Source organism: Meleagris gallopavo, chromosome 2, assembly GCF_905368555.1.
Source record: "Meleagris gallopavo chromosome 2, MGAL_WU_HG_1.1, whole genome shotgun sequence".
In the NCBI taxonomy this organism is placed as follows: Eukaryota; Metazoa; Chordata; class Aves; order Galliformes; family Phasianidae; genus Meleagris; species Meleagris gallopavo.
The window spans coordinates 8,641,389-8,662,869 of record NC_139405.1 but is presented as its reverse complement, the minus strand read 5'-3'; the positions used below and the strand labels follow the sequence as shown (position 1 = coordinate 8,662,869).

Sequence of the window (21,481 nt, the reverse complement as noted above, 5' to 3'; positions counted from 1 at the left end):
TCTAACTATTGATAATGCTGTGTTTGAGGAAGGTAATTGCTCTTCAGAGGGAAACAGTCTCTAAGAAATAATTCCTGATGGCTCATGTTTTCTTGTCCTTTTTTTTTCTCTAAGGCACTGTGCACACAGCCTGTAGCTGCCAATAACCCATTCTTAGTGCAGGGTAATTTCTGTTTTAATGATCTCACAGATCTCACAGCAATGTTTCCCATCACTTGTTAGATTTATCAAGAAATATTTCATTTCCTGTGTAATAGCACAGCCGATTTTCATGAGGTTGCTGAATTACACTTACATTTTTGGAAGATGAATGAAAAATATAAAGATTGGTAAAAATTAAAACGTTACTTACAGTCATGAAGAGCCAAAGGCAATGATTCAGCCTCATTATATGGGTATGAACAATCTCTTCCTATGTTGGCTTCTGTTCCTGCATAACTGCTGATGGGTTTTACCTGATTTGCAGTGATTTCAGGAGTGAGCTTTAACCTCCCTACATAATCCAGATTAATTGGTCTGGTTTTGCATAGGCGAGAATACTGCAAATCCACAACAAAGTAACAAGATGGAGGTAGGGACCCTATACAAACCCCAGGGAAGGGGTGCTCATAGCAGCAGCATCCATGCTGAGTGGCAGTGGGCTCAGCACTAAGCAGCTGGCAGCTCTCCTCTCACTTCTTGTCCAGCACAGCTCCATTGGCTGTCCCTTTCCCTCCTTTCCCCTGCCTATCAGGGAAACAATTCTGTGTGCGTTCTGGCAGGCAGAAGCTGCCAATCAGTGTCCACAGGTGGTGTGTCTGGCCCAGCAGCAGCAGGAGCTGGGCAGTGGCTTTGGCTGGGGCTTATTTCAGTGAGATACAGAGGTGGGGGCAGACGTGTAGGACTTGACTGGGATTATGAACTGGAATAGTTTCTCCTTTGGTTCCATGTTGCCTAGCGTGATTAGAAAACCTCCACATTCAAGGCAATAACATTTCTCTGTTTGCAGCGTGATTGATTTTTTTCTTAATGTCTCTCTTCAATCAGTAGCAAAACTTCCTGAGTTTATCTTAATACCCTGCACGGAAGTATTCTATTGATCTGAATGAAACCTGGGAGATACAGCAGCAGTTCCTTACAGCCACACAGAGAGCAAACAGCCTCCATCTGCTCTCCGCTTTGTGGCTGAGCAGAGGTTGGATCCTGCAGCTCTTCCTGGGTGGCACCGTGCAGTGTGAGAGCCTGTTGGATGGATAGAGAGCACATGTGGAGAAATTTCTTCCTGAGAGAGAACCACAAGATGGCTTGGGTTGGAAGGGACCCTAACGCCCATGCAGCCCCAACCCTGCAGGGCTGCCCCCACCAGCTCAGGCTGCCCATGGCCCATCCAACCTGGCCTTGGGGCATCCACAGCTCTCTGGGCAGCAGTGCCAGGATCTCACCAACCTCTGAGTGAGAAAAGAGAATGAAACTGAAGCAGAACTCTCAGCACTGGCTCCACAAAGAACACTCACACACGTCCTCCAGGCAATGTTTTCTCTTGTTTATTTCAAGAGTCTTTGTAAGAGCTTCACGGCAACGATCCCAGTGCCATTTCCAACCATGTATGAAGGGAGCCAAACATGACTGCTCCGTTTGGTGGCAAGCTGTATATAACATACCAGTAGAGTGAGCTGAGTATGGCTTTTAGTCCTCTGTGCTCAGAGATCTTATCCTGGGAAAATCCTGAGCTGACACTGAAAATCAGCTGGGCGATAAAAGCACTCACAATTACTGGGTGTGCTGGATGTCAACCCAGAATTAAATCACTTTTAAAATGTCAATCATTTAAACAGACTTCAATCTTCAAACTTATTTCACTTGTTGTTTTGCTGGGAAGCATCATCTCAAGGAGAACAAATATTGGTACTTTCTCATCAACCAATTACAGGAATTTATGAATGCAATGAATGCAAAGGGGTAAGTGATGCCACCAGGAAACCAGCGTGGATGGGGCATTCCTTCCCCAGTTCACACAGTGACACACAGCAGTCAGCAAACACCAAACCCAGGGGAATTAATAGAAGCAAAGTTCCTCTGATGTTCATCATAACAAATAATAACAGCAGCTCAGTTACAGAGACCTATGAAGCTGTGCCCCTGTAAAAATAAAGGAGAATTAAACAGGAATACCTTTGAGCAGATATATTCTTTTCACAGTTGAGTCCTTTTGTATTGGCTTGAAATTTGCAGCTATTACTTTTGCAAAGACTGTGCAGAAAGGTACCTCCCAATAAGCTTAAGTTTTGTGTCTGTGTAAATAAAAGGACAGCTTTTTTTTTCCTGGTAAATAAACAGTATATGCATACACAACAAAATGGTCTAAGATATTTTTTGGCTGCTGAGGATTTTACCATGAAATGAGATGAATTATTGCCCACTGCCAGATGGATTTTACTTCCAGTGACTACAACTGATTCCCTAATAGAAACAATAGGAGATGACAAGCACTGAGAACACACCTGGTGTTTGAATTGCACATTGCCTGAATTATCAGCGATTATGTGTTTCTATAAGCAGTTATTTTGCATCAACTTGCTGCCTTACACATTATGAAATGTGAGAGGGTCACAGGAACATCTCATTCACATTTCTTAGATGATTTGATCCTGAAAGCACTTGGGCTGTGATGCTGCACATCTCAGAACCCACCGATGTCCTCATGCCCCACGCTTGGAGCAGGCTGGGAGCTGGCTGGCCCCTGCCTGAGCGCAGTGTGGATGCTGGCACTGAAGGGGAGCCGAGGTGTTGAAATCAGGACCTGCAGTGTACCTAATATTTTGCTCATCTTAGCCATGGAGCAGCGTGGCTGCCTTTCCAGCAGCACGCCTGGTCATCAGCTTCTCCGGGTTGGCCCTGCAGCACTCGCCTGTGGGATGGAGCGCAGTGTATGTAAGCGTGCAGCCCTCTGCCTTTCCTCTGCATCTCACACAGTTCGTCTCTGAATGACCCACATGAGCCTGTGACGCATCAGGAGCAACTTCAAGCTGTAGTGTTGTCCGTGGTTTTATGATGGAACATGATGCACGTGTGTATTGAAAGCAAAGACTGCTTTTTTTTCCTCCTGCATTACTTGGAAAATACCTCTGATTCTCTCCCTTTCTCCACACTTCCTATTCTTCTGGATACAGCAGGAGCACTGCAAGTGGGACCATCTCAGGGCTTTGGAAGTAAAAGGATCAACAGGTGGCAGTGTACATCAAGGTAGGTACATCTGCTATTTTCTTTCCCATCCTACATCACCAAGTATCCACAGCCATATAGTCTGTCGTTTCCCAAGGCAGGGTGCTTGCAGCCAGGTGATCTGTACGATCCCTTCCAACCCAAATCATTCCACGGTTGTAAGGAACAAAGCCAACATGTACAGAGGTGCAGGGTTTGCATATGGGTCATACAGTGCACATTTCATTAGTTATCCTGCGAGAGTCACATATTTGTGCCTGACTGAATTTACCACATAAGGTAACTTCTACTGTTTGATTTAAATACAATATTGAAAATGTGTGTTGGTTTGGAAAGGAACATTAGTAATCCATTGAGAGCAGAAGCCACTCTCCGTAGATCTCCCTAGCAAACAGCACTGCACTAAATATGACTTTGTTTAAATTAGTGTTGAACATTCACTGTATAAATAATTAGTATTTTTTGAGAGAAAAAGTTAGAAAAAATAAACAAAATGGTTAAGAATGATCTCACTGCAATGGGTCATTTCTGTGTACTTATCACTTCATCCCATAGGCCATCAGGTTTATACCAAGCCAATGGCCTTGGCTATACATCCACCACTCAAATATAGCCATGGGGCACAGGCACCTGTTAGTTAGAGTTTCTGCTGCCTGTACAGCTGCTCCTCAGGTAGTGGAACTGTCTCAGTGTGATGCAGCAGGAAAATGAGAGGAGTGAATATAAGGAAAGATGAACTACCCGATCCTAAGCTAACTTTTTGGCTGTCCAAAAATAGAACCCGGAAAAAAACTATTCAAGACTGTAATACAAATCCCAAGTTACCTGAAAAGAAAGTGCAGTCTAGTGCAGTGTGCTTTCATTTTCCCATTTTGCTCCTTCAGCTTCCTTCTCATTTCTTGTGCTTCAGTCTGTGTCTGGGTATTGCAGGTATCTGCTTTGTCTGCAAAGAAATACCAGGAGGAATTCTACTTGGTGCATCCAGTGCATGTTTAGGGTTCAATTAAGAAAAGGAACAGGCTACCATGGGGAATTCTGAGTTGAACCATACACAGTACAAGAGGGGAGGAGTTAAATACTCCAGCATTGCAAGTTTTAGAAGATTCCCTAAGAAAGCTGAAGAAAGAGGAGGGAATACAAAGGACTGGTTCCAAGTCCTCCACATCCTCCTGGCTTGCAAGCTCATGTACATCAGTACTGAATGCCCAGACAGTGTTAGTCCACAGAAAAGTGGGGATATGGAGCTCAGTTTTCATAGAATCATAGAATGGCCTGGGTTGAGTCACTTCAGTGCATGGGTATACGTGCACTGCAAGAAATAGGGCCACTGGCAGAAATCAGGTCATGTGCTTTCTTTACATCCCTCTGAGGCTAAGGAGAAGCAGAAGGGAGGTTTTCAAGGATCTCAAGAGTAACAAGACATTGCATGTAAGCGCACAGAGTAGTGATCAGTTGCCCGAAGCCCTCGAGGAGCCCAGTTCTAAGAGCCAATCCATGTCCCCCTGACGTCAGCAGGACCTGCAAAGCATCCTGCAGCGCTCCTGATCAGGAGTCCAGGCTGGCGTCCAGATCAGACAAAATGCAATCAGAACCAGAAACATGTAAATCACAGAGCATGTCTGCCTTTAACTGGGCTCAGAAGAAGTGCAGGAATGGCAGAGGAGGTGTATGAGCAATTTCACATTAATTCACATTTCCCTGGCAGAAGAAGGTAGTTTGAAAACAATTTACAAACATTTAAACAAAATCCTAATTGCAGCTATAACAGTTATCTTTTAAAAACAACTTACTGAAAAAATAAAAACCCTTAATTTGCAATTTTGTTATCATAAAGATGTAGCTCTTAAGCTTTCAGAACATTAATGCATTTTAACTCATTTTTACAACTATAAACCTAAGCAATTCTGCTACAATAAAGCCCACCTGCCTCTACTTATGCAGCACTTCACACAGCAGGGTCTGCACAATGAGCAACAGTTCCAGCAATGGCAAAGGAACCACAACACGATCCTAAGGGAGGTCTGGCCTCAAAGAAAGCAGTGTGCTATATATACATGCACTTAATGAACAAGCTTGTAAATTGACACTCAAATGCAGCAGCTGAGATGGACTGCATACACAGACCCACGTAGCTTTGGGGGTCCCTGCAACTAGGGAAGCTCCTGCCAAATGAAGGCTGCTCGAATGCAGCCTCTGCCATACCAAGTATTTGTAAACTCTGTAACAAGGTAGAGAATGCAAACATCACGGAATGATTCTGGCCAGATGCATCTTCACAAAAGCTGTGACTACAACTGTCGTATAAGAGCCACATCTGATGGTCTAATGCTCTGATCCCTTCTCCTTTAGACAAAAGATACAACCACTGCCACCCTTCAGCTGGCAGTCTCAAGTGTGCAAAGTGTGCAAACCCTCAAATTAAAAGTTAATCCCCCAAAGTTAAATTCTGAAATGTTTCGTGCTCCTCTAACTTAAAAAGAAAGCAAAATGAGGGAGACCCAAACATACGCAAAACAAACTAACACGTTATCTATATGAAACTTCACAGATGTATTTTCAAACATTTCTAACATTCCTAGTCCTTTTCCATTAACTTTTTCATATTTTTTCCCCAACAATCAAATCACTAGTCATCTATATATCATAATAACTATCCAAGAGGTTTTTCAGACCATTGTGGCTTCAGCCTTAAGTGCTATTTCTTTCTGAAATCTGGAGAAGACTTTATTCCTTACAGCCTTAAAGAAGAGAGAAATTAAATAAATTATCTAGATCTTTGCAAATATCCATAATAGCTATTTGCAGGAATGCTTCTGCACCCATCCATCACGCTGAAACACACACACCCTCAGACCAGGTCTGCTTGAAGACGCTTCCTCAGCAGTTTGGACTAGCACCATTAAATATGAGTTAAAACAGTAGCAACTACCCTAGGCCAATTTATGATTTAATATAAACATTTTGGAGAAGTCAGCTTCTGGAGGATCTACGCAATCCTCTGAAGTTTTGCTCCAAAAATCTATTTTGTACAGCTTTTAGTCAGGTTTGTGGAAAACAAGTATTGCTTGGGCCTGTGGAAAATTGCAATTAAATTATTTGCAAGATCCTCTCCAACAGTATTCAACAGTATAGTGGAAGATTTATGACAACAGAGAGAGCCTACATTCATTTTAGCAGATGATTTTCATGTAAAAGTAACATCATTAATAAACAGTTTAACTTACACTTCAGTAGAAATGCAAACATTTGACACCAGACATGAATGCTGGCTTCTCTTGCATGTTTTCAGGTTATTCTGTAGGGAGGAACAGCTGTGCATGTTTCAATATGCTTCTTACGATTTATAATCTCCCGACTTTTAAGAGTTAGGTAGTGCATGGTGTTTTCTGACAAGACTGGCTGAAAAAGAATTGTTTGTTGTCAGGGGAATTCAGTCAATTTGATTCTCTACCACTGAGGTCAACAGGATTATTCAAGTGAAGCATGGTCACCCTACGGCTGGTGTACCTGCAGTCACCTACGTGTATGTTATATACAGGCCTGATATAAAGAATTGGCAAGACCAAGTGCAAAGTTCAGGGCCAGATCCAGACTCCAACAAACAGCGTGATACGGGTTTAGACAACCCTTAATCCTCCAAGTTTGAATCTGGAACTGACCTTGCTCAGAATGCATTCAAACTCAGAGTTCAGGTTATCTGCTGCGTAAGACGTCCGTTCTGACACCGTTGTCACCTCTCATACCATTCTTCTGAAAACACTTCAGATTCTGCATCAAAGACATCCAAGTCCCTCACAAAACCCCCCAGGGAGAATTGTGACATTGTGGTCAAGATGTTACTGCATGTTGGAGAAGACATAAAAACCCAAGAAACCAAACTGCCGAACACCCAACAAATACTGAGTCTGCTCTGAACGTAAAACTTTGATCGTTTGCAGCGTTAATTCCACCTGAAATTATCATTTTATTTTTATCAAAGAAACAAAAAGAACTTCAAAAACTCTACCTAGAGTCACTGGTTTCTGCCAAGCGGTTGTTCATGATGGCTAGAGCACCCACCCCTGCAGAGAACCCGTTCTGCCTCGTATTGATACAAACGTTCCTCGGGTAGCCATTGGCTGTCTCGTACAGCTGCTTTTGCAAAATAGCCAGAGAGACCTTGTTGGACGCCGTGAGCTCCCTCATGGAGATCATCTCTCCAGAGAGCCTCCTGCCATCTGTGTCACTGTCGTACTGTCCATCAGCCTCCAGGGAGATTTTGTGCCGGCGCAGGCGGGCTCCTGGGGTGATGGCGTTGCGACGCCCAAGGCGGGTACTTGACTTATGGCACTTTGGGCAACATCTGCATCTGAATTTTTTCAACACCCAGTTCAAGAGTTGCTTGATTACAATTGAGATGACGTTAAAAAGAGAGTATATGCAACATACCCCCATTAATATAAAGATGAAGTTTCCGAATCTGTATAAACCCTGATTTTGGTACACAGCATTTTGGCTGCTTACCAAATCTCCAAAGCCGATGGTGCTAAAGGTGACAAAACAATAGTACAAGGAGTCGACGTAGTTCCACCCTTCCACCAATGTGTACATCGCAGAAGCACAGCATGAAAGTGTGATGGCAAAAATTCCCAGAATGAGCATCACGTGATAAACAGATGGCTTCCAGCCGATGAGGCTGCCCACCCCCGACATAGCTGAACCTCTTCGGAAGTTGGGAGGTAGGAGACCACTTCTTCGCAGCTGTCTTTCATGGCAAGCCTTCATGATGAATGCCAGGAGGGAGATAATGCGCTCCAGAAAGAGGTTGAAGAAGAGGATAGTCCCAGCACACCCAAAAAGACCGTAAACGATGAGGAATACTTTTCCAGCCACTGTTGCTGGCGTGGTCATTCCAAAACCTAAGGTGTGGAGAAAAAGGAGGAACGTTACTGCCACAGTTTTTCATGCATAAGCTCAGGAAGCATGAAACTTATCCTGTCTCACTGGGCAAAAGAGAGTCCTATCTCTGTGTCAAATAAGGTCAACATGAGATAAGTTTTATAAAGAATGAAGGAGGCACTGAAAAGCTGAACAAGGTGATTACAGCTCACAAGAGAGCAAAAACTTCCAGCAGTCATAAAAGACAGTGAATTCATTGGGTGACACCACGGCCACTGAGAGAGTGCTGTTGGGGAGGAAAGCCTTTGTGAGCCTACAGCATGCTGAGGTGAGATGAGACAAACAGGTCAGCTCCCTGCTTCCACTGTGTGAACCAGCACGAGCAGCTGGGAAAGTCCTCTATTTATGAGCTGTAAATCAGCATAATGCTATTACCATCAAAGTCTGATTACACCCCCCGGCTGAGAAGATGGAAGTCTTCACGTTACAAAACAGAAGGAAAAAAAACTCCCAAAAGATTGAACATCATTTTGAAAATAACACCACCGTAACACTCTAACCAAATCCCAACTGAGTCCAGCCCACCTGGCATAGTCAGAGAGAAAAGGAAAAGCCTGCAGGTATTGCCCTTGTTATTGCTATTCTTCTCTGTAAAAGTACTCAGTGATTCAGTCAAAAATCATTCTGATGGGGCTCAGGTGACTGATCATACTCCATGGATAAATAACCAGGTATAATTAAAATGAATGCACTGCCCAAAATGACAAGCTGAAATCTCTTTACCTCACTGTTCCATGAAATTGCTGAGCAAGTAATACACTTAGGGAAGTAGATATCAACAGCAGACCACACCAGTGAAAGTTTGCTAAGAAAGCTGCATTTAACAGATAATGCGAACATAGTGAAATCATTAAATCTAATTTATCATTATGCACCTATAAGCAGAAAAAGAGAAATATTTCCTATGTATAGTGAGTTGAGATTGCTGCCTGAAATCCATTTAAATATTCATGAAAATGTAGAAGTGAAAAATTTGCAGAGTAGTACAAAAGAATAAAAAATGACACAGATGTAATTAGCTGCTGTTGCCTGGACCCACAGCCTCTCTGTTCATTTGTGCTGAAGATCTACCTTCCAAGTAGGCTTCCCAAAGCCTGCCCTGCCATTCCCAGACTTAATAAGGGTGGATAAGGCTTTAGTCAGCTCCTATTGTGTGGGGTGAAGCTGCTCTCTGGGTGAGCCTCGCTGCTTGCCGGAGCCCTCTGATTTGGTGATGAATATCCACTAGTGGTCTCCAGAAGAAGTCAGGAAGTCTGTGTGGCTGCCAGCAAGGAATACACAGCCAGCTCATTAGGGAGACGGCATCTGTCAGCCCATGCCTCATCAGCAAAGTGGTTAAACATGAGCTTCACTGTAAGTGCCTGACTATCATGATCAAAATAAATGGGCTGTTGCACATATGGCTAAACACGTTAATTAATTATGAATTAAAAAAAAACAGTGTCGGTTTAGGTAGAATTATAAGTGCATTGAAGTTTTTTAGTGTTGTCTGATGCTGTCAGTGCTAATGTGTATTTTTCATATGGCTTAAGTTTAAGAGATTTCTGAAGCATAATGTTACCAAAATTTTCTATGTATCTATGCAAGGTGAAAAGTCACACCTCTGTAACAAGAGTGCTAAGGTGTACAGAAAACAAGCAAAGAGCATGCCCAGGTAATGCAGTACCACCAGGTGCTCCTTCAGCAGCCAGCAGCACGCTCACGTTCCCTCCTGTAGGGCCTGTCCCTTTGGCACCACCCGGGTCATATAGTGTTACCCCTGCTGCGCTCTTCACCGCACACTTGAGCTCAGTCCCTCCTCAAGGCCCAGTATCATCCTGATACTCAGACAAAATAAATTCAGCCAGAATATCTATGCTTTGAATCTTCTATTCAAAGCACAACAGTGCTTCGATTTTTCCATGACACTGGCATATATAGCTATATATATGGCAATGATAGACATAAAGTCAATGTTGGGGTTGATTCTGTGCGTCTCAAGCAGTTATTCATCTTCTCTCATTTTAATTCTGTCACACTCCAACCTATGACTTTGGATGCACTTTGGATGGCACCCTATCCCCAGACAAATAGAATTGGTGGAGATGAGTTGATAAAAGCTCCCAGATAATGCTTATGCAGCCTCTCATGGGTAAGTAAATTAATGAGTCCCGTATTCTTACTTGCATATTAGGTTTTTTAGGCACTATTCAGCCTGCAAGGATTTTGATATATTTAAACTGATGATTAAAGCAAGAAACAATGAAACATGAACTTGCAAAGAGGAATGTGCCTGTGACATGCTTCCTGTTGGTCTTGTTTTTGAGATTAAAGAGTTTGGCAGTTTTCCAGTAAAGATACATTTACCCAGAAATGGAAGAAAGTTTTGGTCACCTGAAAACTGAACACAAGAACTGAGTAAGCAGAAAGCTTCCCATCCTCTGCCATAAGGCACTCCTGTACTATATGCAAAGGAATGAAAAAAAAAAACAAAAACTAAACCAATCCAAGCCCTAAAGTTGTTGAATACAATTTTTAAAACAAATTATTTCTCTAAACAAAGAAAATATCTATAATTGGAATGCTGTTACCAGGTAGAATTAATTTCTTGAGATATAAAGACCAAGCTCTACAAGGCTGGTCACCAAGAATGTAGGTTACAGAAAGATAAACTAAAAGCAATCAGTTTTCAGATCTGCTCCATACACGCTTTATTTACTTCATGGCTTTCCCAGAGTCTTGATAAGTTGCTACTGCCCAACATGTACACTGCATCACATTCTGTATTTTAGAACTAAAATTCTGGATTAGGGATCTTGTGCTCCTTTCAACCACTTTTCACCTGCCAGCACTCCATCATTATTGCTTCTGACAGAACCGTACCTGTCTATTTCCCAGCTACCTCTCATTTATTCTGCAGCTCCTCAATACCTAATATCCAGAAACAGTTACCCTGGATACAGGGTCACAGTGCAGAGCAGATCAAACTGCTGCAGACAGAGCTCTTCTGCCACACACACAGCTTTCTCCCAAGCACTGGGACCACCTGAGTCAGCCTTTTCAGACCATAAATGAATAAGTTATTTTTCCTTAACATTCTTGACAGCCAGCTCTATCAAAATACCCCCCCTCTGGGGATCAAACAGTCCATTTTTTGAGAGCTTTACCTAATAGAGCACTCCAATAAACTCAGTGAACATAGTGTCAAGCCAGGTGACCACTGCTTCTTGTTCAACAGCTCTACTGTTGAAGTATCAGTCTGGTGCTTGAGACAATTGCTGTTCAGAAAAACCCATGCTGGCAGAATGATGGAGATGATGAATTGACCATCAAGAAGTTTCAAAAGCTGTGAGAAATCATTAAAGGCTCTGACAGTACCACTTTTCCTGTTTATACAAGGTTGTAACCAGATTTTATTGGTTATGCAAAATGCTGCTCTGCACAGCAGTACTGAGTAACTGAATCAATCCTCCTCAGTGCTTCTCTACATTCTATCCATCACCCACAAGGCCAAGACCAGGTTTTCACTCCTTTTAAAAGCAAACTCGGCTCTACGAGAATCAGCAGATTTGTCAGCCTCTGTTGGAACCCAAGCTCTCTTCACAGAAAAGGAAGTAAGATTAACAATATGATTAGTTAAAATATCTGCAAGTTTTCTGTTTTAACAGAGTCAAAAGACAACCTCAAGTGTTATCACTTTGATAGCAGTCTAAGGCACCGGAGGTGGCCCTGAGGAAGGAGAGAAGAAACATTTAGATGATGTACCAAGGGACGTGGTTTAGTGGGGAAATATTGGTGGTAGGTGGATGGTTGGACTGGATGATCTTGGAGGTCTTTTTCCAACCTTTATGATTCTATGATTCTTTGATTATAGCCTTGCTGCATGTGTACATTTACCTTCTCCTGACACTGCAGGGCTCCCAAGTGTGTTTTTCTCCACTGACATCTAGCTGAGCTTTCCAAGAAAGATTGTCAATTTCTAGTGAGTGCTCAGCACAGACATTTATCAGATCAAGTGGTATAACTTTTGTACATCTGAATGATAAATGGCCCTGACAAAGATGTGCTGGAGTCTCAGCTTCACCACCAGCAGCAGTACTATTGCTCTATCCATTTACTAGAAGTAGGTAAGCATTTTTTCTGTGTTGAACTGCATGCTGCCATTTCTATGTGCATGATGAGAACAAAAGGCATATCAAAGATTAACCCCCCAAAACCTTGCTCATTTCTGTACACAGGTAGCCCAGTAAGTACAGAAGGAGGCTGACCACCTGCTCTGGACAAGCTGCTTTGGTACAGTCAAGGATAGGAAGAAACACAAGTGTCTCTAAATCAGTTTTATGGCCATTGGCTGTGACTGGCTGCTCCTCTGTGTACTCTGTATAAGCAAATGGCTATCACTAAGCCCCCAGCATCGCCAGAAGAGCAGCAGCTCCAGCACCAAAACTGCTACACAGCTCCCTTTCCTCCTGCCTGCATTTCCAAGCATGGGACATTCTCAAGATTGGTCACAGGCTTAAGGGTGGAAATCTCTGGCAAGCTTACATTTGGGTTTGCTGGTTAATCCTATCACATCACTGCAGGGTTTCTAATATGGGACAGTCTCCAAAATGAGACTATGAAGAACAAAGATCAGGGAAGGATTGGTTCCCGAAAGCCAAAAGAAAAACAAATTCAAACTACAAAGAAAGAAATGACTGACAAGCCGGCAGTTTTCTTGCCAAGTCCCTGGACTGAACAGAGATAGAGGCACTCTGCAGAACTAGCATCCTTCTTAACTTCTCTGTTAACATAGAGGTCACACATAAACACTCTTCCAATGTATCAGGTTTTATTGCTGTTAAAGCAGCACATTCTTTCTTTTGACTGCAGACTGCAGTGTCCTTGCAAATTGCCCTAATCCAGCCCAGAGCTGCTTCTCCTGGTTGGAGAAGCATCTACACCTGATGATCAGAGTCCTGTCTGGTTTGTTTTCTTTCCTTATCCTCCCAGCTGGGTGGAAAACACGTTGCTATTGTATTTTCTGAAATTGTGGTGGTGTTAATAATGGAAAATTATAGCCCATACAGTCCTGAGTTGTTTGAATAAGTTATGTTTGAATAAGTATAACTACTATGGAAAAAACACTTCCCTGCCCTAGAGGCTAATTGTCTTCATATCCTGCCTTAGCCATTGCAGCTGTATCAGAGCCTTAATCTCACTGCAGGTCCTGTGCAGAAGCATCTGTCTCAGCTTGCTGTGCCACTGAACCTCAGCAAATGCACAGAGATTTTGAGACACTATCAGAGAACACATCTCTGAATTTAGAGTAACCACTCAGAAAAATCTGCAAAGAAAAGAATGATAAACAAGACACACATTCAGACTCGGTACCCATGGACATACATGATGACAGAGCTTCTGGACTCCAGGAGCTGCCACTTCATTCCCTCCCCTGAGATGTGCCAAATGGCTGAAGCCATGCACTGCTGTCTCTGACCTTTCCACAGCCTTCACAGAACTGATGATATAATTCCAGGTGAAGTTTCAAAAGTTGGCTTCTCTTGACATCGTAATTCCTCACCCTTTAAAGATGCTTCATCTCTTATTTTCCTCCTATGTTTTTGAGAATTGTGTATCTAAGCAACACTCTAAGAGGAAAAAGCTTACACTTTGTCATTTTAAATTGTTCAAACACAAGCATTCACATCAGCTTTTGTTGTTTATTAAAACTCGCAGCTGCATTTCAGATGCCTGTGTGGACTCAAGGTTGCAGAAAAAAAAATTATTTACACCTGTAAGGAAAAAGAAAAAAAAAAAGGCATCCAGATTTTGTAATATTCCTGAGATAATATGGATATTATGAAAGAATACCTGCATGCCTACTCACAACACTGCTCCTGTCACGCTAAGAAACAGCGCTATCTGAATTTCACCAGTGATCCTGGGCGTGTGCCTTACTTCTCCTCACGTGAAGTCTGAGACAACAAGGTGCTGCTCCTGGGCTTCCCAAGCCTGATAGCTGGAAAGGTTTGTCCAAAGGTTACATCACTGGCTTCTCTTTTGGCTGTACAAAAGCAAAAAGCTTGCAGATATTTTTTTAAAAAAGGTATTTCTTGATAGCTGTCTTAGCTCTTCCGCTTTAAAAAGAGTAAACCTGTAAGGATGTACCTATAGGACATGAACAACTTAAGCCTTCTGGGCAAGATCTTTTACGCTGTCTGTCCATTTTTCTCCCACATGCTCTTAAGCCACCTTCAGCTCGGACAGCTCTTCTACTTCCTTCGAGAAGACACAGGACCTAATTTTAAGGAACTGCACTAAAAATACAGGGTAACAGCACTACCCAGACTCATCAGTTATTTCTCATTTCCTATTTCTGCATTTAACTCTTCCTTCCTTAGTAAGCATTTCCTCTGACTGCTGTTAAAGTTAATGGTGCTGAACACCTTAGCCACTTCATCATTCACTTTTCATTTTATCCAGCATTTTCCTGGTCCTGTCAGCTCTGTCAGCAACAGCTGTTGTAAAATGACAAACTGTTTTACCCCACCTTTTTTTTCTTTTACTAAACCACTGCTTTTTTCATCTATGAGCAAGGAGCATTTACTATGGATCTTTAAACAAGAGTAATAGCAGTGCCTCACCCAAGTAATCCCCTACATTAGCATCAAACCTTTCAACTTCTTATCTTATTCCTCTCCAAAGCTTTAATTACTTGAGAAGGCTGCTAATGCCTTGCTTCATCTAATGTAATTATATTTAATTTTCTTTCTGCTTTTCTTTGTTCAACTCCAGAGGGACTGCATTTGAATCTTCCACTATCTACAGTTCGGTGCATCACCCATTGCCATCAGCAGACCCACAGAGCTCAGGAAGATGTATTACCCACAGCAATGACACCTCCAAGGAAGTGCTGACAGCACCAGGTCTGCAGCTGCATTACAAACCAATAAAAGGATTAACATGGGATTTCCTAAAGCCGTGTAGAATGGCCCACTATTGACTTCAGCTGAAGCAGGCAATTGCAGAGACATAAAATTAAACATATCTGATTTGTGTGGATTGCTATGCACTGCACCTTAGGTTAAAATATTTTTTTTTTATTTAACTGCTTCTGTTCACAGAAGATTTTATTAGCACTATTGTGATTTTCATATGCTCCACTTCTTCAGCGTAAACCTCGTTCTATGTCCTCACCTACCTCATCCCCAAATGCATTCAGGTATGTGCTTGGTGCTGATACACTACGAAAATTATTTTGATAAAGGTAAGCAAACTCCATAGTACCGTGGATAGAGGTTATGTTCCCAGTAAAAAAAAAAAAAAAAAAAAAAAGCTGTCTTCATACAAAAAAAAAAAAAAATAGGGATGAAATGTTCCAAGTTGGTTTTCCGTTGTTCTAACCACGCTGCTACTACAACAAGCTGTAAATTCTCAGTGACTTCAATAGCTGCAAAGGTACATTAATGCTGCAGTCAGTAAAATAAAGATATCCATCGTATTTTCCAGCATAACAAGAGGAGTGGACATTGACTGTCACATGAAGTTAACAGTCAATAGATCTATCCCATAATTCTTTTCCTGTTGTGTTCACAATGAAGAGCAATTGAAGTCTGCATAAAAGCAAGACAGAATGCTTGCAAAGATGGGCCAGCAGTAAATGTGAGAAAAAATGAAGGAGTTTGTATGTTCTGCAACAAACAGAAGACAACCTGAGAAGGGAGAAAAATTTAGACCGCAAAAAGAAACAAGGGTCAATAACAGGAGTAATGCTGGGGTGATGAGGAAGAGAAAGAAACCGTAAAGTTTTACTTTCATGTTGTTCTTTGGTAGTTATTAATTTGAATGATTGCAAAGATGCAAAACAAGTATTCAAAATCTAATCAAACATCAGTAGTGGAGGGCATGCTAATTGGGAAGGAGGGAGCAGAAGCTGGAGGAATTAAGAGTGCCTGGGTGATGGGAGAGTGTCAGATAAGCTGTAACACAAGGAAAGGGGCAAGATATCCAGGGGAACGACATGGATGGCAGAGGCTGGGGGCTGGACAGGCTATCTGGGAAGACCAACTAACCAACCAAACTGCAACAACAAAAAACACATCAAAAAACACCCCCAAAATAAATTTAAGATGAAACCCTTCATCAGGAACACCTCAAGTCACCCGCATAATTACGTGGATGCTCTCCAAGTACAGCTTTCCACGGCCACTCTCAACTACAAAGCCGCAAACTGTGATTAAGATTACTTTCCTGCTTGGAGCTTTCAACTCATATCCAGACATTCAGGAACTTCTCACCAGTGGTAGATAAAGAAATTAATGCCCCCTTGGTGTTGGAGCTGGGAGGACAACCCAACCCAACCACCCATTCTGTTATTCTATGAAATATGCTGTTGACCTGCTGATCCCCATCCTTTGCTCTGACTACGGGCAAGAAAACAACTGAGAGAGATTTGCCTGACTAGTGATCAAAACATCCCACATGCCTAAGGGATCCAATCTGGCCAGAGCAGACCAAATTGGAAAACACTCTCTTGCTGGCCCTGGATTGTATACAGGGTGGCAAAGACAATGAGCAGACCTGCAGCTTAGTAATACTGCTCGTTCTTCCAACTACTTTCCTGCTTGCTTCTTTTGTTTGAGCTTCAACGGGTTCAAACTGGAAGCAACTGCCTCCTAATGTGAACCCTTTGCAAAAGCATCCCAGAATTGCAGAGTCCCAAGGAAATACAATACTGATGCTGACTGGGAGCACGCTTTGAGCTGCCACCTTTGGGTTTACACAGGCATATAAATGATGAAACTGCATCCGCAAATAGCCAGAACCTTCCCCAGCTACCGCTTAAATACAGCACCAAAGAAGATGGGACAAATCTATTTTCACCTTAACCTTTCAGACAATTAAGGTTATTTGTGGAATTACTTGCCAAATTATCATGTGAACTGCTTTTGGGTAGGCTAACTCAATGGCTGCTGATAGCACAGTCCAGTATCTGAACAGGTTCTTGCAGAGCCACCCAACTCCCTCCCTTTTGCATCTCGCTTCCATTGAACTGCCACCTTCAGCACATCTGGGTTTCTTCAGACAACTCTGATGTAGAATCAAAGGAACTTTAGAAGGGAGGGCTTATGCTGCCCAAATTTCAGAGCACAGCCAGAGGTGGGGATGCTGCATACATACAGAGGGCCCAGAGCAAACAGAGTCTAACCCCACTGACACCCAGTGGTCTTTTCATAACCACCCAGAATCTAGACCTAAACACACTTACTCTAAAACAATCCATCTGCAGTGAGGGTGCATTCTAAAAATCTTACGTTGAAAACTAATTTTTATGCACTGGAAAACATTGTTTGACCTCTCTACTTTTGTATTTATTTTTTTTTTACACCTGGCATGGATTTTTCTAAAGTAATTACACCACTTGATTTTCCAACAGATGTCCAAAAATGTGTACAAAAATGTGTACTTTAGAAACTTAACATTCTGACTGAATGAGGGGCCAATGTCCAAATATGTTTTAGTAGGCAAGTACCTAGCTTTTATTCTAACATTTATGGCAAGAAAAAAAAGATAGAGATTAGATTCATGGACTGAGTCAGAAATCCAGAGCTTCAGATGCTGCCCCATGTACTCTAAGCAGAATGTATAGTTGCTAGTAGGACGGCCATCCATTGGAAAACCCATAACTGATGAGGCTGTGCTTCACAACGTTATACCACGGAGAAACCTTGTCTGAGTTATGCTGAGAAAGCTCTGCTTTCATTCTTTAAGAAAGTGCTGGGAACTATTTGTAATTTGCATCTGGGGAAGGAAAAAATAATTTGAAATTCTACAGCCAGCCAAACCAATGAATCAGGAATAAACTTCACCCAGGTGCTCCTTAAAGAAATGAGAACAGCAATACTATAAATTGCATAAAAGAAAATACCTTTGGAAGCTCAAAGTAATGACTGAATTAATGGTGCAGACTGACAGCAAGAAATCAGAAACCAGCCTTAAGAATTTTCTTACCTAGTTCTGAAAATCTGACATATTTAATGAAAAATAGATTTGGCATTTCATTATTCAGCCACAAACAATGCAATAGTAAACCACAAATGCCCAGAGTACAATCGAGAGGGTATTTTGTGCACTATTCAGCAGTCGCCTTGTGGGCTATTCAGGAAAATGCTGAAAGATTAGACTTAACAATTCATTTTAACTCTGCTTCTCTAAAGACCTCACTGATGTGCTTCTTGTCCCGAGGGTTTGCCTGTGCCTTGTGTTCAGTGTAATGATGCATGATGCAGAACCGCACCAAGGAAATTTAGGAGCTGAAGCACCTAATGGAAGCAGCGCAGAGCAAAGGTCCTGCTGCAGAAGGGTGGGGAATGAGTCCATGTAACCAGCCAGGTGAAGTCCAGGAGCTTCTCCCCAGCCCTGCCCAACACCTACAAGGAAGGTGGGAGGCCCACCCTGTGCCTTCACTGTGTGAAGGGATGAGGGAGTGGAGTACCCATCCAGCAGCACGGGGCTGCTGCTCAGTGAGAACCAGGGAGGGGAAGATGAGGACCTGAAGAGACCCAGTGAGCTTTCTTTTGTCTAAGCTGGGTAAGAGAGAGAGCAACCCGTGGGTGATGTCTCCTTGACAAGACAGTGTCTTTCTGTTGGTTAAGCTTTCTGGTGTGTTGCTAGGACAGGCATGTGTTCAGCTAAAGTAATAAAGCTGCTTTGACACATGTATCTGATATGGCAGTTGGGGAAGCAGGCTGTTTTGACTCTAAATGTCTGATAGCTCTAGGTGAAATTAGGTAAAGATAGCTTTCTTCTTGTCAATGAATCATGACATGAACACAAGTGAATTTGCTCTGAACGACTATAATACTAAATATAATAACAGTTGACAGCGGAATCAAAGGCAGAGCAGATCGGTGGGCACCTAAACGAGCTGGCTGTGAGAGCCCAGCAGGTCCGTATGAAGGCTCTAGAGCTGCTCCCCTGGGGTACATGCTGATGCAGTGCCCCAGGTTGCACTGCAGGAGCATGAGAAACATATTCCTCTGTTTACACCTGTCAAGAGTGCTGAAAAGCCCTGCTGAGTCCTTTGTTCTGCCCAAAGGTGCAGTGACTGCAGACAGCGGGATGAAGTGGAGGTACAAACGTTTGCAAATGAGTGAGAAACATCTTACATCTTCACGGCCATTCCGAGGAGAAGGCAGGGGCTACAAAGAGGGGAATGTGTCTGCATGTGCACACCTCTGTCTGCTACTGCAGGTGTACGGACAGAGCACTTTGTTGGTTTGTCAGTGCACCAACTCAGTTTTCCATCCATTCAGCTCAGTAGTAGTGATCTTTTCACAACGGTGTGTTCCTGAGACACAGGCCTAACAAAGTTACATTAAAATGGTTTTAATGCCTGTTTTACCGAATGGACTCAAAGAAGGAAAGTTAACAGGATTATTCAGTGCAAAAATTAACGATGCTTAACAGCACTGCTGCAGTCATCATCACGGCTGTGTTACAGAGCTCAGCCACTACTGATGAAACGTTTTCTGAACCAAACGAGTGTAAGCACAATGGGGAGCTGTGCGCTTCCTTCTTTTTAATAAAGCAAAGCACGACGTGTACGCTCTGCGGCCCCAGGGCAATTTGCTCGTTATGGAACTTACAAAGTGGCGGAGTGAGGAAATAAGCCCGCTGTGTCTGTAGGGACACGGTTCCTAAAGCAACACCGTGAGCTACGGGCAGCCTAAATTTACTTGGGGTGCATCTCCCACACCGCAGCTCTCATTCGGGCAATGCTAGAGTAAAATAAAATTCCTCCCCCCCAGACCATTTGCCCATCCAGCACCGCTCTTTCCAACCACCGAGCCGCCGCCGATAACCGCAGCCAGCCGCGGCCAGCGGCGCTGAGGGGACGCGTCGCTGCGCTACCGGGCGGCTTCGCACATCTCACGTCTTCGTTCACAGACGCGCCTCAACTTTGTCAGCCCTTACAGACGAAAAGCGCGGCACTGCACTCAGCGGCGGCCCGCAGCGCTCGGAGCGGCCGTCCCGGCGCAGCCCCGCGGGACCCTCCCGGGAGCCGGGCTGCCCCGAGCGGGACGCCGGCGGCGCTCACCTACCTATGGTGGAGACGACGGTGCTCACGAAGTAGAAGGCTCCGGGGAAGTCCCAGCGGGGCCGCAGGGCGTCGACGCGGATGCCCGCGGCCATGGCCGCCTCGTAGCTCCGCAGGAAGGCGCGCAGCTCGGGCAGGCTGATGTTGAAGATGCGGCTGAAGTTGTGCAGGGTCCGGTTCCAGCGCAGCTGCGCCGCCGCCTCCGACGGGCTCTCGAGGGCCGAGAAGACGGTGGCGCCGGCGCTCAGGTACGCCGCGATGAGGGCGGCCAGCAGCAGGAACCGCCCGTTGTCCTCGTTGAGGGGCGCCGGGCGCCGGCGGCGGCGAGGACCCGCCGCCCCCCGCCGCGGCATCATCCGGGGAGCGGCGCGGCGGCGGCGGGGGCCGCGGGCACGGGCGGGCGCGGCGCGGCGGCTTCGCTGCGGGGGCCGCGGCTTCGCTGCGGGGGCCGCGGCTCTGAGTCATCCCCCGGCGGGGCCGGCGGCGGCCCCGGGGCCTCGGGCTGCTGCGGCGCGGCCTCGCCGGCGCACCTCTGCGCGGCCATGAGGGCGGCGGCGGCCCCGCCGCGGGCGAGACCGCCGCGGGGAGGCGGAGGCTCCGCGCCGCGCCCGGTCGACGGCGGGCGGCGCGGAACCCCGGGGCGGGGGATGGAGGGGGTGGGGAGCCGCGCACAGGGCGGGAGGGCCGCCCCGACCCCGGTCCCGCGCCGCGCTAACGGACCCCGGGCCGCCGTGCCGGGGGCGGGACGGGACGGGGCGGGGCGGCTCCGTCGCGGCCCCCGCGGGGGTCCGCCGTCCGGCCCGAGCCGCCCCGAGCGCCGCGGCACGTCGGGGGGCTCGCGGCGCTGAGGGGCGCGCGGCCCCGCGGGCGGCTTTGCTCGTGCCGCTGCCCCGTGTCGAAAGAGGCGGCTTCGGGGCAGCCGCTCTGCGCAGGGAGCGAATGAATCGCAGGCGATTCGAGGTGCTGCTCCGGTTCCAGTTTCTGGGCTGCGCAAAGTTAGACCCAGCGCCGCGACCGGTCGCGTTGCCGGTGCCGAGCTCTAGCTTAGTTGGAGACTGCGGCTCCAAGGTCGCTTTTCTCGAAGCCGTTTCTGCAGGACACTCGCTGCAGCCTCCGCTGTCCATTGGACTGCAGGAAGAACCGCAACCCCTTCCCGAGAGACTCTATTCAACGGTAGTTGGATTTCTTTGCTTGTAACTCACGCCAGTGAAGTGTTGCAAAGAGGATGGGAGTGGTGGCAGCCCTGCCAGCGGGGGCTTGAGAGTGCAGACAGACCCTGAG

General features: G+C 45.0%; 1 protein-coding gene across 4 annotated transcripts; it reads right to left on the bottom strand.

Moving 5' to 3' along the window:
- Positions 1-878: 878 nt before the first annotated feature.
- On the bottom strand, positions 879-20,810 carry KCNK12 (potassium two pore domain channel subfamily K member 12). 4 transcript variants are annotated; one of them, XR_014881843.1, is made up of 4 exons: positions 20,205-20,810; positions 7,208-8,099; positions 4,027-4,144; positions 879-2,887 (listed from the first exon to the last, which is right to left on the bottom strand). XR_014881843.1 is itself a non-coding variant. In XM_085218846.1 (3 exons), exons 1-3 carry the CDS (start codon positions 20,554-20,556, stop codon positions 4,108-4,110), a joined length of 1,281 nt encoding a protein of 426 aa, XP_085074972.1. In that variant the 5' UTR covers positions 20,557-20,810; the 3' UTR covers positions 879-4,107. The 4 variants fall into 4 exon arrangements, 1 of the variants encoding a protein (XP_085074972.1); XR_014881842.1 differs by having other exon boundaries at positions 879-2,118; XM_085218846.1 differs by having other exon boundaries at positions 879-4,144.
- Between the last annotated feature and the right edge of the window lie 671 nt (positions 20,811-21,481).